The sequence below is a fragment of the Mustelus asterias genome, chromosome 11, assembly GCF_964213995.1.
Source record: "Mustelus asterias chromosome 11, sMusAst1.hap1.1, whole genome shotgun sequence".
NCBI lineage: Eukaryota > Metazoa > Chordata > Chondrichthyes > Carcharhiniformes > Triakidae > Mustelus > Mustelus asterias.
This window is the reverse complement of record NC_135811.1, coordinates 12,332,688-12,350,715: the sequence shown is the minus strand read 5'-3', so window position 1 is coordinate 12,350,715 and position 18,028 is coordinate 12,332,688. Positions and strand designations below refer to the sequence as shown.

Here is an 18,028-nt window from a genome sequence, read left to right as displayed (position 1 = left end):
TTGCAACTGAAGTTTGAAGTCTACACAATAGCAAAAAGATTCACTCAAGCCATGAAAATTCCTTGCCTATTCCAAGTAATGTCGATATGAATTCCCTGAGGAACACAATGTGATATATCACTGAGAAAATTCCACTTGTACGAATTGCATTCAAAAACTGCCTTGATCATGTAGTGTCAACCATCCCCTATCCTGTGTTTTTCCAGTGCTAGTTTGAGAAAACTCTCAAGATATATCCATGTAGGCTGTTCCTGACATCATGCTACTCTTCCCCAATTACGCCATGACATTGGAGTACTGCTGGGCTTCATGTCTGAGTCACCTCTAATGCAGGGCTTGCACCCAGCAAGGGACTTTCTCCACTATACACTTGTCCCCCTCCCCCACCAGCAAACCAACAGCGCAATGCACAATGGTGGCAAATGATGTTACAGATACAATCATCAGATCATGGTCCAAACCAGATGAGTAAAGATATCCCTTCATAAATTCAAGAACTTGCATCCATTTTAATTGTAAAATCAACAATAACCACCAGGGCACATTACAAATGGAAAATAAGTTAGAAAATATATCCTGAGCCATGGAGTAGATGAGATCAAAAAGGTTGGATTTCAAGAAGGGTTGTGAACTTCAGCTATTAAATGGTAAATAAAGACAAAGGCTTTAGAAATGCAAGAGTAGCCAGGATAAATAAAACTTACCCCTCAGACTGCTGCTTTTCTTTAAGTAGGCGGTCAAAGCTATTTGAATAATTTGTCTGTCTGTTATTTTTGAACTGAAATTCAAAAGACATGATCATGAGGAAAACAGGAAGCTGAGCTCCATTTTAAAATTTCCTTTAACACTGGCAAAACAAAGCAAGCTGTGTTCAGACGCACCTGGGGCTGTTTCTTTTGCCCTTGAATCAATTTCACACCTCAACGTCTGCGCTGTCATAGTCACACAATACTGACAGCACAATCAGAATCGTGACACACCACAAGGCTAGTCTTGTGGTGAGCTGCGGGACTTTAGCTGGTTAAACTTCAGCGATACCCCTTGCACATATTTTAGGCATTGCCAACCAGTATATAAGCCCTCCAAACTTTGACAATGTGATGCACCCCTAGGCAAAGAAAATCAGAAACTCTATCCCTGCAGATTCCCCCAGTAGACTGGCTTTGAAATTTGTGCGCTGAAAAAAAAAGACAGCATCTGCACTCAACACTCACACACACACAGGGTAAGCAGCGGTCGACAGCATAAGCCGCAATGTCTGCCTCCAGGTGAGTGGTGTTACAACCACCGCAGCCATCGGAACCAGACAGAGAATCAAACCTAATACTGACAACTCCGTTTTGATAAAGTTGCCAATTATTAAGGTGGTTGGCTCAAATGCTCTTATGCTGTTGGCCGTACAGTATTAACATAACATACCTTTGTCAGACACAAATGGAGACAACTTCCCCAGTCAAGTGGAACCTACGCTCATCATTGTGGAGCATTTAATGTTGCTCTCACAAAAGTCAATTTTCACCTGAGTGGGAAAAAAAGCTTTTTTTTTAAAGCTAGCGCAATTGGGCCACAGTTTCTGGGCTACATTCTGGTCTTTCATTCAACCTCTCTACCCTCCAACCAATGCAGCAGCTTTCAGCTTGAACTAGCTTTGATTTTGCAATTGTTAGCCTAGGCCACGTTTAAAATCTCACCAGAGAGCCAAAAGCAAGTTAAAATGAGGAGAGCATAGGAAAATTTGGAAAGTTACAGACAATTGATCCTGTTTGATGCAGGATGACAAACTTAATGAAATGTTTGCAAACTCACGGTCAGGCACGCCGTTGGCGTGTCAGGGGCAGACAACTGTAAGGAGATGCCAGACTTTTCTGGTGTAGCAGATGCCGGTTTGTTACGTAAAGTTAGGAGGTCATCCAAAGTCATCAGGGTTTCATCTTCTTCGTCACTGTCTAAATTACAGGAGCCATCATGGTCACTGTCCATACCATTATAGCTGTCCCTTAGCTTCCTCTCGGTTCCTTTACTGCTGTCTGATAACCGAACAGTACTGGACCGTTCCAACTGTCTTTTGTCTTGAGTGGGTAAAGATCTACTTTCCTCATCCAAAGGCAAAACAGTCAAAGGACTGGATTCATGTCTGTGTGTTCTTTTGCTATCAAAAGGTACCAAGCTGTGCCTACCCAAGAGTCCAGATCGATTTTCCTTTGAAGAACTGGCACTGTCTAAGACAGCCTTGGACTTCTCCTCCACAGGTAACCTCACAAATGAATTTGGAGGAGTGTGCCTGGATATTTCCTCATCTAGTAATGAATCAAAAGGCAAGCAACTGTGAGAATCTGGAAACTCATCGGCCTCAAGAGCTGGGTCCTCATTTTCCAACACACCATTATTGTGATCTTTAAGCACTCCATTACACTTTGTTTCAGTCACACCATTGCTATATTTCTCAGTGATCCTGCTTTCACAGCTTTTCTTATGAAAAGTTGCATCTAAATGTCTTGAGAGGGTGATTCGTTTCTTCTTCTGACTGTCATGTATTGAATTGCGTTTTCTTTTCTCTTTCGAATGCGAGACAGGCAGGCCTGCAGGATAGCTGGGATTTAAGGCACTCATCGAATTTTTCCTCCCAGAACAAGGAGGGAAGGAATGGTGCCGCTGGACTGCCTCTTTACTGCAAATGCTCCTTTCGAGGGAAAGCGAGCCTGAAGGCAGCGCTTTTGTAACAAGCTTCAGGACAGATTCCTTCTGCGTAGAAAGGCTGTCACCCCCTAGAAGGCAAACAGAGCAATAAGATACTTGAGCGGTCATTCAAATAGAAATAAAATTTTAAAAGTCAGTAAGACTTCCAAAGCAAATTCTAGTCAATGTTGTTTTAAATAAAGCAAGGGAGTACATATACTGCTTCTTCCTCTTCAAGATTTCAGAGCATGTGCAAACTTCACCTCTATCAGCTAGCACCTGTAAAGATTCCAGAAGGAGGACAGGTAATAGGATAGATTGAGTGTTTAGGGCTTGTCAGAACTTGGAAAGTAAGGTGGTAAAAGCCTAGCCTTGAAGCACTTGGATGTTTTATCTAGAGATGGTGAATACCACAGGGAGCTCCAACATATAGATAAGCACAGGTGAGACCGTAATTAATAACCAGCCCCTGCACGCAATTAATAGCCAGCACCTGAACCAGGGCAGCACAGTGGTTAGCACTGCTGCCTCACACGCACCAGGGACCTGGGTTCGATTCCCGGCTTGGGTCACTGTCTGTGGAACTTCACCCTCTCCCCGTGTCTGCATGGGTTTCCTCCGGGTGCTCCGGTTTCCTCCCACAGTCCGAAAGGGCTGGTTATGTAGATTGGCCATGCTAAATTCTCCCTCAGTGTACCCAAACAGGTGCCGGAGTGTGGTGATTAGGGGATTTCCATGGTGATTTCACTGAAGTGTTCATGTAAACCTACTTGTGACAGTAATAAACTTTAAACTTAAACTGAATACAATTAATACCCAACACGAGGTCACATGATACAATTAGCAGAACTGAAGAAACTAGGAAAGGAAAATGAATTAAAGGGTATTAAACCAAACAGAGAATAGTAAAGAGAAACATTTTCAATAGCATGCCTTTAATGTAGTACAACATCGCAGGAGGCTTCACAAAACCAAAGAAAGAAAATGTGACGGAAGGTCACAATGACCAAAAGCTTGCTCAAACAAGGTAAATTTTAAGGATCACCTTAAAGGTAGGGGAGCAGAACGGTTGAGAAATTCTACGGCTCAAAGCCTTGGCACCTTAAGACAAGTCTGCCAACAGAGCAATAAAAATGGAGGGTGTGCAAGAAGCCAGAATTAGTGATGTGCAGGATCTTGGAGGGTTATAGAGTTGGAGAACACTACAGAGATAGGGAAGGGGAAAAACAGCGGGCAAATTTGAAAACAAGGATAAGAATTTTGCTTTTTTAAAAAAACAATTGAGGCATTGTAGAACCGGAAACCAACACAGCTTTAGCAAAGGAGAAATGGGTGAACTAGACAAACCAAAAAGGAAAATACTACGGGGCTAGCAGCACTTCACACATTAGTCAGCAACACCTACCACCAGCTTTCCTCAACGTCTCATGAAAACTACAAGTCTTTAAAAACCTGCTTCAACATTTTCCAAAAAGCCTGATTTATTAAAATCGGGTCAATAATGGAAGCAGACATCAAACGCAGTAGTTCTTCTCCCGTTGTTACAAGTCGATTAATAAAAGGCATACAAAATTAGGCCTGTGATGAGTCATTCCAAAATTTGGATAACAACACAGCAAATCTTTCAAATGACAAAGAGCTTCATATAAAAGGTCCTTACAGCTTTAAAAAAAAAGTAGGAGGCGGCTTCTGTGATCATTCCAAGCTTGCATCTGAAGTTTGCTACGATCCAACGAAAGCCAGAGTACCAGTTTGAGACCATGTTCCAGCCACAGCGAGCTCACCAATATAGCTAGCATTGACATTTTTTTAACGTGATAGTGTGGCCAAAGGAACTCACTGGATTGGCAGCAAATTATCCAACCGTATTAAACTGACTACTGCCAACCTTTTTCCTCCAGTTTAAAATTCAGGACGCGCAATTCCCCATCTCCACCCAAATCTAATTGGACAAGTCTGCACTATGCAGAAACTAAATTCAAATGACTGAATTTGAGCAAACAGATGCATGATTCAGAACATGTTGTACAGACAGGCTTATCTTGTTGCATTACTTTGAGTTACCTTTTCAAGAACAGGCATTGTATGCCAATCTCAGCAGGAAAACAGGATGTCCCAATGTAGACCAGTACAGTATAACAAACAATATTTGGAACTGAGAGGGGAAGCTGAAAGAAGAACATCACACAGTGGACAGTTTCTACATGCCTATAAAGGCAACACATTATTTCAAGGAAAAACTGAATGGTGATTTGTTTTTCAATATTCCCTTGACATAGCTGACTGCACACTTCCACCTATTTCGCTCAAAAGGAAACTGAAAAAGGAGTACTTAGGCAATAAAGCCATTGCAGCTCAATTCTTACCATTTTTTATTTATTTATTAGTGTCACAAGTCAGCTTGCATTAACACAGCAATGAAGTCACTGTGAAAATCGCCTAGTTGCCACACACTGGCATCTGTTCGGGTACACCGAGGGAGAATTTAGCATGGCCAATTCCCCTAACCAGCACGTCTTTGGACTGTGGGAGGGAACCGGAGCACTCGGGGGAAGCCCACTCAGACACGGGGAGAACGTGCAGACTCCACACAGACAGTGACCCAAGCCGGGAATCGAACCTGGGTCCCTGGCGCTGTGAGGCAGCAGTGCTAACCATTGTGCCACCGTGCCGCCCCATGTAAACTTATGCAGGCTCTCATTTTTTGCAACAGGGTCACGGTTGAGGGAAAATTTGGATCTGCTAATGTACTATAACAAATGTAGGTTTCCAGCTATCCTTGAAATTCTCAGTTGCTTTTTTAAACTCAAATTTTCATCTTGGTTCTCTTTTCTTGTTCAAGAAACTAAACACAAGTGTGAAGCACCATTGATATGAAACGAACAACTAAGTATTTAGGCTGAGATACAGCCTAAACTTCTGGTTATTTTTGTCTGATACGACACTTGCTGCCTTCTCTACTGCCATTTCAGTTTTGCTTTTGCTATGCAATTTCTGTTTTATAAGTCCTTTTCATAGTTTAACCTTTTCTGGTTTCCTTTCCACCACGTGACCCCCACTGAACCAGACACATTTGACACAAATCATTTTATGGCCCGTACATATCAGTTACAAACCACACGGTTGAATTGTTAAATCATTCCCAAGCCTGCTCGGATTTAATTTGCTCATGGTTGGCCAATGCCCAGAAGCTGGAAAGGTACATTAATCATTCCAAATATTAGAACCACCTACAGGAGATTTCTATGAGAAATAAAGTTCTATCCTCAGTTTACTAATCATTAATTGCCAATGAGATAGCAGTGCTGCTGGCGCACACAACCACAAATGTTATTCAAATCTACGTTAAATGCATCATATCCATCCTTACCAACAAACAGAATGGCAAGAAACACAAGTCAAGTATATTATCCACTTTAACATACTTCTTCCACCAGAATCTGCAAAGGTAACACTTTGAAGGGCGTTGTCAACAGGCAAGAAAGGAAATATAAATGGAGATAGGAGTTGTTACATGTATTCATATATTTGAAGTATTATGTTGGACACTCCTTCCAGAAACATGCTGGAAAGCCATGGGGGGGGTTCCAGAATTTCAACCCAGCAACAGTAAAGGGACAGCAATATACTTCCATGTCAGGATGGTGTGACTTAGAGGGGAACTTCCAGGTGGTGGCGTTCCCAGGTTATCAATCTACTGCTCTTGTCCTTCTAGAACCATAGGATCCCTACAGTGCAGAAGGAGGCCATTCAGCCTATTGCGCCTGCATTGACAACAATCCCACCCAGGCCCTATCCCCAGAACCCAACCTATTTGCCCTACTAATCCTCCTGATGCTAAGGGGCAATTTGGCATGACCAATAAACCTAGCCCGCACATCTTTGGACTGTGGAAGGAAACCGGAACAGCTGAAGGAAGGCCATACAGACACGGGGAGAATGTGCAAACTCCCCCACAGCCACCCGAGGGGGAACTGAATCCGGGTCCCTGGCGCTGTGAGCAGCAGTGCCAACCACTGCCACCATGCCACTATACGATAATAGTGCTGGATTTGGAAGGTGTCCAGTTGGTACAACTTAAGTCTATCTGCTGAGGCGCACAATCTCAAGATGAGATTCTGAACAAATCTTCAAGAATTACACTTCTGACTGTCTGTAATCATTGCCATAAGCCTGAATAACAGAACTCGCCACCAATTAGGAGGTGGGACATGTAAACTAACATCGCCATCTTATGCAAAAGGTGCCTATACTTTGACAATTATCTAGAACAGTAATAATATAAGAAATGGAGTTGGATTAGGCCATTTGGCTCTTCAAACTTGCTCTGTCATTCAACAAGATTATGGTTGATCTTCTACCTCAATTCCACCTTCCTGCACCCTTCCCATATCCCATAATTCCCTTGGTGTCCATGATTCTATCACGAGTATTCTCAATAACTGAGCATCCACAGCTCTCCGGGATGCAGAACTCCAAAGATATACAACCCTTCCAGGTGAAGAGATTTCTCCTCACCTCAGTCCCAAATGATTGACCCTTCTTAAACAATACTGCATATAATATCTTCTGCAAAACAAAACCAAAATTCAACGTCATTTATTTTGTACTTTCAAGTAACATTCGCCAATAAAGTGGGATTTTATTTTAGAAAGTTTACATGGGTGCTTTTCGACCCAGTGTTTCAATCTTTCCAATTGCCAGAGATCTACTTTGAGATGCTGCCCACCTACTGCATCAGCTTTTCCTTTTTAGTCTCAAATTCCTGGGGCCAATCTTAACCAAGTTTCAAATTACTTTTGCCCTCAAGTGAGACATGCAAAAGAAGTAGTTCACATTCTTCCCAGGTTCGTACAATTACTTTAATTTCATGATGATTTATGAGAGAGACTAACACCTAACTTTACTTGGCCATTTCCAAATAATGGCTATTACCTACTTTTACAGAGTACATTCAAGTTAGATGGATGAATATTCTTAAATAGTGGAAATTTGGAACTCAGTTTACCCAAAAGGTAAATTGAAATTTTCAAGACACTAAATGTCAATGTGTTCAAGTAACCATCCAATCCCTTCTGATATTCATGTCAAGGTCTCCGTCTTCCTTTCGTTTTCAAGTCCCTTCATAATCTTATTCTACTTTAAGTCAAATGTATTCTCCAGCCATGACTCCCCTGTCAACCTTAAATTATTACTGGCTCCCTCAATTTTACCAAATGCTAATCTTTTAGTAATGGCACCAGTGCCACCATGGATGGCACAATGGTTAGCACTGCTGCCTCTCAGCGCCAGGACCCAGCTTGGGTCACTGTCTGTGTGGAGTTTGCACATTCTCCCAGTATCTATGTGGGTTTCCTCCCACAGGCCAAAGATGTGCGGGTTAGGTGGATTAGCCATGCTAAATTGCCCCTTAGTATCGGGGGACTAACTAGGGTAAATGCATGGGGTTATGGGGATAGGGCTTGGGTGGGATTGTGGTCACTGCAGACTCAATGGGCTGAATGGCCTCTTTCTGCGCTGTATTATTCTATGAACTTCCACAAGTATGGGTGAACATATTCTTGGAGGTTTCATCACATGACAGCCTAGCCCCAATCTCCTTTCCTTCCAGCAAGCTTCCAACGTCTGACACATCCATCCTTGCACTGCCCCGCTTTTCCACACCACCCCAATTGGAAAGCAAACCTCATCCCCCCCCCCAATTGGGTGATTCTTAACTGTCTGTTGAACTGCCTCTCTTCTCCACATCTCCAATACTAACAAAGTATTCAAGGAACACTTGTAAAGTACATTGTTTAAATTACTGATTATTTTTCCCCGGGCTGACCCATTTCAGTGTCTTGAAGATTAGTCATGAATTAATTCATTCCTGGAGATTGCAGGACAATCCTGGGGAGTTGACAATATAACATGGCATCCTAATTTATTAAAATGCTTCCCAAAACACCGCACTGCCACACCTTCCACACAACCCTGAAAAAGACATGACTCTAATTGTGTCGTTGGCTCTTCTCCAGGCCCCTTGTCCATTTTAACTGATAAACATTTTGGACTGGCTGATCCACAGCTCAGAAAGCAGCAGTATTCAATTTGCCCTTGGTCACATACATGATATAATGATACTATCCCATTACATGACAAAATAACTTTGATAATCCATATGATACACAACTAAACTATCCAATTTTAAACTCAATGAATGGTTCACATTGTGCAATATTTTTAAGCTCAAGAACAAGTGGCACGGTGGCAGAGTGGTTAGCACTGCTGCCTCACAGCGCCAGGGACCTGGGTTCGATTCCCAGCTTGGGTTACTGTCTGTGTGGAGTTTGCACGTTCTCCCCGTGTCTGCGTGGGTTTCCTCCAGGTGCTCCAGTTTCCTCCCACAGTCTGAAAGATGTGCTGGTTAGGTGCATTGACCCAAACAGGCGCCGGAGTGTGGCGACTCGAGGAATTTCACAGTAACTTCATTGTAGTGTTATTGTAAACCTTACTTGTGACTAATAAAAAAAATAGCCAGAAGCTGATCCCAACAAGATTTCCAAGAACAGCAGAATGTCTCATGTGTAATTTTTATATGGATGTGGTTAAGTTCTTTTTAAATGGGTTGATATGTAATTTTTTACAACTCAATTAGGACCACAAACACACCCAAATGAAAGCAACTCCCAAGTTCGATGTGATTGCTTCACGTACCTGTTAATGATGTCGAAGGTAGAGAACATGCTCTCTTCAAGTTGGCCTGCAAAAAAACAAGAAAATGCAGTTAACGCGGAAAATGAAATGAAACAACATCACGGCAAGAACAAAGGATCACACCAAGTCTTCCTAAATGAAGAAACTGAAGGAAAGCTCACTGCTCATGACTCAGATCTGGTTCCCGCTGTAGTCAAGTAACAGAAATGCGAAGGGAGGTAATTGGAAATATTGAGCACTGGTCCTGAAATCACATGTAACTGATCCCACAAGGAAAAAAATAAACAAGTTCCCCACAACAGTGTCACGCTCTGAGCCAAACATTTGCAGAAGGATGTGCGTCAATCCTTACTGAGCTGATCTCTTCCAGCGTGTGGCTAAGGATTCAAAAATTGGTGGTTATCTCCAAAACTCAGGAAGGGGGTAAGAAAGCAGCCAAATACTTCGAGGAGGAAAATTAGTTCAGAAGGTAAAAGGTCAACATCATGTTACAACCACAGGTTTACAGTTTTCAATTCCGTGCTAAGGAGAAGAAAGTGAGAGCCTCCTTTGAGATTCTGTGGATCCTATGGAGCAAATGCAAACAACTTTTAAGTTGTTTGTAGGTTCCAATAAACTGAAGCTGACAATCCCATAGCTGTATTTAGGATGATCTGACTGACAATCAGTCACAATCAGAAATGTGATGTAGATTCAATGGGTGGGAAACAAAACGCTTACCCGGGTGGGAAAAAAAAAACACATATACGCTCACGCCTGCAAAGAACAACCACAAGGGTCCTGGTTAGGTTACTTGCCTGATTTATGCTGCCTCCTGCAAAAGGAATGACAGAAGAATGCTTTCCTTTTTCCAACCGGAGTTTCCGCAGCTCTCGCGCTCTTTTATAGGCCTCCAGCGTGTTCTGAAAATCATTATTAGGTAATCCATGCTGCTGCTGGAGCCTTCTAGGAGATAAGCGAGGTCTCATGTACCAAGGTGTACTTTCTGCACTGTTTCTGCCATTAGAGTACTTCAAAACATCGAGCGAAGCTGTTGGCGGCATGATCTGTTGGTTCGGGAGAGAGCTACGTCTCAGGGCAGTTCTTTGATACTCGCCTATATCGCATTTGGAACTCAAATCTTGCGTTACAGGGATTACTACAGAGTTAGAAGGCAGTTTAACACTTTTTCCTTGATCTTGTACTATAGTACCCTCAGAGGGATACTGACTTGAAGGTAAAAACAATCTTCGCACTATCACTCGTGGAGAGCCAGGTTGCTGAGTAACCTGGCATTTAACTACACCTCCCATGCTTTCTTTATTCTCCAACTTTAAGACACCCTTCATAAAAGCCTCTAGCACAGGGCTTCTCTGAGGCGATGAGGGCAAATGCACGGATCTTTGGGATTTAAATGAAGGCTTCCTGGGGCTGTGGAATGGTTCAGCATTCTGCAATACGGCGGTGTCACCTGTGCCACCTTTTCGAGGCGAGCCCAAAATTAATCTATCCTTTCCTACATGGAACAAAAAAAAAGGGAATAAGAGTTAGAAGAAAAGTCACCAACAAGGTAGAAAAGTTTAATTTTGATAATTATGTTATCAGTCAAACAATCCAAGTATGTCAACCCAAGATGTTATGCTGAATTCTGGGGTACCAGCTCCAAACATGTCTTGGTCTTAGCAGACAAAGGAGAAAAATACATATGGCCCTTAAGCCAGTGATGCAAGATGTCACGGTTAACAATTACAGGTGTGGAACCATCACTTCACTAGCAATTCACTGGCATGGGTGGCACGGTAGCAGAGTGGTTAGCACTGCTGCTGCACAGCACCAGGGACCCGGGTTCAATTCCCAGCTTGGGTCACTGTCTGTGTGGAGTTTGCACGTTCTCCCCATGTCTGTCTGGGTTTCCTCTGGGTGCTCCGGTTTTCTCCTATTCTGAAAGATGTGCTAGTTAGGTGCGTTGACCCGAACAGGCGCCAGACTGTGACGACTAGGGGAATTTCACAGTAACTTCATTACAGTGTTAATGTTAGCCTTACTTGTGACTAATAAATAAAACTTTCAACTTTAATTAAAATTAACAGCTCCATTCTCCAAATTCAAAGACGTTGTGCAAAGAAAAACACGTGTTTAAACATCCTGCCTTGTGCAATTAGTGCAGTTTAACTTGATGTTTAAAATATGTAACCATCTTTGATTTTCTAAATTTAGAATTAAGTTTTGTAATTAGCTTTTGTATCTCTAGTTCTTTTTACTTTCAAACATTGATTTTTTATTTATTTTATGTAGATTGTGTGTAACTTCTGTAACTTTAAGTTTTGTAAAGCAATTCTGTATATTTTTTGACTTATCCTAAGCACTGATGGATATAACAAAAACAAATGATGGCACAGAGTTCTCTCAACAAAAACATTTTAATAAGCACCTGTTTTAATGAAGTTCTACTGGACATACTGATTCTGAAATATCAATTAGACATTTGGACCAATCAATCCATGTTCCCAGACATCACATACAGCATCACAAATAAAGCAGGCATCAAAACCATCACCACTTATACTTTATACATACATATAACTTTTACATACTACCCACTCTAATTTTTATTAGCTTGAAGGATTATAAACAACTTTACCACTATATCCTTTGTTTTAAAGTAAAGTAACCCATTCTAAGTAAGAGAGAAATAACATCCATCAAGTGGCCTGTACAAAATAGTGTCACTTATAAGGAACTGATTGAATGAGGATCTTGCACGAATTAAGCAAGTCTGAAAAAATGGGTGTCATGGGGCCTGACAGCATCCTTCCCCATGCTAAATAAATGGACAAGGAAGATATCATAAAACATCCATTTTCCTTAGCAAAAGGTCATTAAAGTATCAGAAACAAACTTTAATGAGAAAGATGATCTCCCAAGTAATAGGGCATCTTAGAGGGCCAATCAGGGGCAATGGGAAATGAAATCAATAGATGACCATCACCCTCAAGAAACCAATCATAGGTTGACCGTACATTCCATAAGCCAATTAGGAAGTGGCCTTGCCTCATTTAGGCTAATCAGATTGCAATGTCATTAATCAGTGTGGGCTCTGGCTTGGAATGAGTTAATAAGTAGTACTGACCAAGTCGGGCAGCAATAAAGTTTGTAAAGCCTGCTGTCCACAGGGAAGTTACAGGGAGAGAAGAAACCGAGTGTCAACTGGCACCCAAGGCTGGACCAGACAGCATCGTCACATCCTGCTCTGTTTTTGATGAACATTAATCTACAATCTCTGACCCAGTGTTTGTTGACAGGCAAATCCAAGAAAAATGTCAAAAACACCACCAGGACGCAATGCATTCATTGACCTGACCAAAGAATTTAACTCTGAAACTCTCAGATTTGAATGTTCAAAATAAAACTGCCTCACAAGCCTGCAACTTCTTCATGATATAACGGAACTGTTGAGTGGGAGATCTGAAACAGACCCCTTCAAAATCCAGGCCACGAACAAGGCAGGCTGAGATAGATAGCCCCCATACTGACAGTGGATATTCACCTCATTAAAGAGCAAGATACCCGCGGGTGCCAGCATGAAATACATCTAGATGGAAAACTCTAACCTCAGTCACCTCCATCCAAACACTAAACTGACCACGATACACATACATGATTTATAGTCTACAGATGATTGCAATGTCAAGGCCCAGTCTGCACCAGATTTGCAAGCCACTTTTGATACCTGCAATACCACATACAAGAAACTTGACCTGCCCTTGAATGTTGCCAAAACTCATCAACAACCCACACTTGGTCACCCAAATATTTTACCTCCCATATACTGAAGGAGAAACTTGCAAATATGTTGAGCTCTTTTCATATCTTGACAGCTACTACTTTCAAAGGACTACAACTAACAAGGAGATCCAACACCACATCAGCTGTGTGATCAGTCTTCAACAAACTACACCAGCGAGTATTTGATAATCAGTGGCATGGCGGCACAGTGGTTAGCACTGCTATCTCAGCGCCAGGGACCCAGGTTAGATTCCAGCCTTGGGTGACTGCCTGTGTGGAGTTTGCACCTTCTCCGTGTAGGTGTCCTCCAGGTGCTCCAGTTTCCTCCCATTGTCCAAAGATGTGCAGGTTAGCTGGATTGGCCATACTAAATTGCCCATTAGTGTTCCAAGATGTGTAGGTTAGGGGGATTAGTGGGGTAAATGCATGTGGTTATGGGGATAGGGTTGAGGTAAGCCTAGGTAGGATGCGGAGTTGGTGCAGGCTCAAAGGGCCAAATGGCCTCGTTCAGCAATGTAGGGATTCTATTATAACATAGGCCTCCACAACTCAACAGAAGTCCGAGTGCAGGGAACAGTAGTCATCACTACACCCTTGTACTACAATGAAACCTGGACCATGCATCAGCGAAACACGAGAAGCTAGAGAAATTCCATCAGTAATATCTTGGCTGCATCTTCCAATTCAATGGGCAGACCATTGAACAAACACTAGTATCCTATTTGAAGTTAGCTCCACAAACATTCAGGCAAAACTTCTGAAAAATCAACTTCATTGGATGTATACTGTGCCCCGATGGCTAATAAGCGTTTCCCTGCCTGGTCCCTTTTCTCAACTCTCAAATGGCCAATGTTCATGGGGAAAGACAAAGAAAATGCTTCAAATACACTGAAGATCTCCATGAAGCTCAATAGCCTTGATATTAATGACTATAGCACTTGGGGTAAATGGGATCAAAGGTTATAGGGAGAACGCAGGATTAGGCTATTGATTTGAATGATCAGTTTATGTTTCTACTACCAATTAACCAAAATGGCAATAACATGCCCATCAATCTGCATCAGGCTTTGAGTCACAACTTCTTTGAGGCAGAACAATGAAGAGGAATGAAAGGAAGCAAATCGCGCACACTGGATCCCGTAACCTTGTGAAATATCCTCCCCAGCCAAGAACTGTTGGTAGAGAAACAGCCTGTTCAGTCAAACGAAGATCAAAGGGAGAAACTCGCAACCTTGAGAAGGCGGCATCTTCTAATCGAGGGACAGCTGAAGACGATGACAGGTCAATATGACTTGACACAAGTTGAGGTATAAGCAGCAGAGTTTTAGATGAGCGTGTCTATGGAGAGTGTAATGTGAGGGGCCACAGCAGCTTATATAGCAACAACATCGCAAAAGAAAACAGGCTCCTATAAGATTATTGGCTTGTAGACATTTATATTTTTCAACAATCAAACCATGATGCATCCAGAAAGGAAGTGGCAGCTGACACTGCTGTGCTCATGAAAGCTTAGAGGGTGTCCACATATCCAAAGTGATAGGAGTTCATTATAGCAAGGTCACCCGGAATGATGTCTCATTGTAGTAATCCTTCATGAAGGGCTCCAAGAAGGGGAATAGGTGCTCCTAGTTTTCAGAAGATATATTATGAATACAGGCCAAAGGAGACCAGATCTGTTTTCATTGAAAAGTTACGGTCATGAAGCAAATCTAAATGCGAGCCCAATACGACATCACAGTCTATTGATGGGTCATGGGTATTTATGCAATCCCTGATGTCACAAAGAGTGTGAGAAGAGTAGAGAGAGGAAAGATATGAGAAGGGGAATGGGAGAGATGAGAGGGAAATGGAGGTACAAGAATGTTTCTCCCAAGCACCCAATTCTCAACTATCTTCTAATATTGAAGGAGCAGAATGCTGGTTTAGTAGCCTGTAACTGAAAAGGGCTTAATGCTGCTGACAGTAAGTAATGAGGCCTATGAATGTACCAGGAGTTCAGGTACAAAAACCCAGGAAGGAGAGTACAAGGGTCAGGGAATGTTCAGAGCTTTATATCCGTGGAAAACATCAATTCACAGCACAAAAACTACGGCTTAAGCTAAATCTGCTACATATTATATAGAGTGCAAATAGTATAGTGCAGTGATGCTCTAGATGAGTGAATAAGATCAGTTGACTATTCTTCTCCACCCTTTACAATTCGTAATTTTACCTAGGAACATGTAGAGGGTGTGGCTTGACCAGCTAAGAAAAAGAGAGAAAACATTCCTTTTTATAACTTGAATTCTATAGAATCCAAGAATCTTATTGCCAAAGTTGCTGTAAGGGATCAGTGCTGGGTCCACTGTTATTTGTCATTTATATTAATGATTCGGATGAGAATTTAGGAGGCATGGTGAGTAAGTTTGCAAATGACACCAAGATTGATGGCATAGCGGACAGTGAAGGTTATCTAGAATTGCAATGGGATTTTGATCAATTGGGCCAGTGGGCTGATGAATGGCAGATGGGAGTTTAATTTAGATAAATGTGAGGTGGTGCATTTTGGTAGATCGAACCAAGGCAGGACTTACTCAGTTAATGGTAGGGCATTGGGGAGAGTTATAGAACAAAGAGATCAAGGGGTACAGATTCATAGCTCCGTGACAGTGAAGACACAGGTGGACAGGGTGGTGAAGGCGGCATTTGACATGCTTGGTTTCATTGGTCAGAACACTGAATACAGGAGTTGGGACGTCTTGTTGAAGTTGCCAGAGGTAGTAGAGGTGGGTACAAGTTTGTCTTTTAAAAAGCATTTAGACAGTTACATGGGTAAGATGGCTATAGAGGGATATGGGCCAAACACAGGTAATTGGGACTAGCTTAGTGGTAAAAAAAAACTGGGCAGCATGGGCAAGTTGGGCCAAAGGGCCTGTTTCCATACTGTAAATCTCTATGACTTCAAAAGTAAAATCAATTAATTTAGGGACATCCTAAGGAACAAAACCTCATTCTTTCCTACAAGTTTAAAAATGGTATTTCCAACATTTTCTTCTATGTGGTATCCCCACTTAATGACATCCTTAAAAAGTCATATGCTAATTGGCTTATTGATTTTTCAGCAGCTTTGCTATTTAAACTATTAATTTTTTTAAATCTCAAAATTATTATTCAACCACACACCTAAATCAAGTAAACGTCAAGTAGCCATAAAAACTAACTGGTGTACACTGACCTGTACTGAGATCTGGTTTGAAAAACTGAGTAATGACTTGGTTGCTGAAAAACAAAGATAATGTTCATTAGTGACATCACAAAGCCCAATATTTGAGATCACAATTAGTCAACTGGCACTGTTACTATTCTTAGTAAAATGTAACAGGGCTTCGAAAATCATCCCACATCCAACTGAATGGTGAACAATACACAGCAGCACACGACACCTCCAACTACATTACATCGGGATCAAGTTCCAGTTAAAAAGTTAGCATGGTCAGTGTCAAGGCAATATACAAACCAACTGACAATAAGCATGCTCCCCTCTTTGTTGAGTAACAAGCACAAAAAAAACTAAATTAGTGATAGGACATTAATGCTAAATTTCTCCACTGAATTTTAACGACACAGGAGGCCATTCAGCCCATCAAGTCAATGCCAGCTCTCTGCAGTCAGTCCCACTCATTTCACACCCCACCTCGCCACCCCCGGGCCCACAGGTTTATTTACTTGAAATGCCCGTCCAATTCTCTTTTGAAATCATTGATTGTGTGCGAGGGCGGAGGAAGTGGAAACCTCAGGTTCCAGACCATTACCACTTGCTGTGGAAGAAGTTCCTCTTCACATTCCCCTGTATCTCTTACCCAAGACCTACAATTTTTCTGGTCTACCTGTCACTCTTGTACATTTCAATTAAATCTTCCCTCCAAGGAGAACAACCCCAGCCTTTCCAACCAAACCTTGTAACTAAAAGCTCCCATCCCCGGAACCATTCTGGCAAATCTCTTCTGCACTCTCTCATGGACACTTAAATACTCCTAAAGTTTGGTGACCAGAACTGGCCACAATACTTTAGCTGGGGTCTAACCAGAGCTTGATACAGGTCGGAGTAACTTTCCTGCTGTTGTACTCAATCTCTCCCTCGCTTAAGCTCAAGATGCCATATGATTTGCTCACCAATCTCTCAAGATGCATTACTACTTTCAAAGATCTATGCATACGCATCCTCTGGTTCTCCTGTTCAAATGCCATATGCTTTGCTAACAAATCTCTCAATATGCCTTGCTGCTTTCAGAGATCAATATATATATATATATGCATCTTCGGGTCCCCCTGTTCCTGCACACTCCTCACAACTGTGCCAGTGTATATTCCCTAGCTCATCTGCCATAATACACCACCTCTCACTTTTCTATATTAAGTTCCAAATGCCACTTGCCTGCCCATTCTGCTAACCTATGCCATGTTGCAGGCGATTATATCACTGTCACTGTTTGCTATTCCAAGTTCTGTATTCTAAGATCCAAGTCATTTTTTAGCAAAAAACAGTGGCCCGAGCACTCATGAGGAACACCACGATCTTACCACCATCTAATCTGAAAAACACCCATCTATTGTTATAACAATTTTCAATCCAATTGGACACTGACCCTTCTATTCCATGAACCTGTTTTGTTGACCAGCTTTTTGTGTGGCATTGTGCCAAATGTTATCTTAAAACGCATTTTTAAAAATCCACCGCTGCGTTGTTCCTTCAAAAAAATTCAAATTGATTTGTCGAGCACAATCTGCCTTTTACAAATGCATTGAGTCTATCCTTAATTAACTCAAACCACTCCCACTCCAAACACCTGTTGATCCCTGCCGCCACCACCATCCCCGCCCGATTGTTTCTAAAACTTTATTTGTTATTCAT

General features: G+C 42.0%; 1 protein-coding gene across 3 annotated transcripts in view; it reads right to left on the bottom strand.

Moving 5' to 3' along the window:
- slf2 (SMC5/6 complex localization factor 2) overlaps positions 1-18,028 on the bottom strand; it is an 86,184-nt gene that overhangs the window by 26,915 nt on the left and 41,241 nt on the right. For all 3 annotated transcript variants that reach the window (XM_078223135.1, XM_078223136.1, XM_078223137.1), the window contains exons 2-6: positions 16,352-16,395; positions 10,170-10,867; positions 9,373-9,418; positions 1,807-2,765; positions 705-778 (exon numbers count right to left, since the gene is read on the bottom strand). In XM_078223135.1, coding sequence (XP_078079261.1) covers positions 705-778; positions 1,807-2,765; positions 9,373-9,418; positions 10,170-10,867; positions 16,352-16,395 — 1,821 coding nt within the window. The remainder of the gene's footprint in view (positions 1-704; positions 779-1,806; positions 2,766-9,372; positions 9,419-10,169; positions 10,868-16,351; positions 16,396-18,028) is intronic.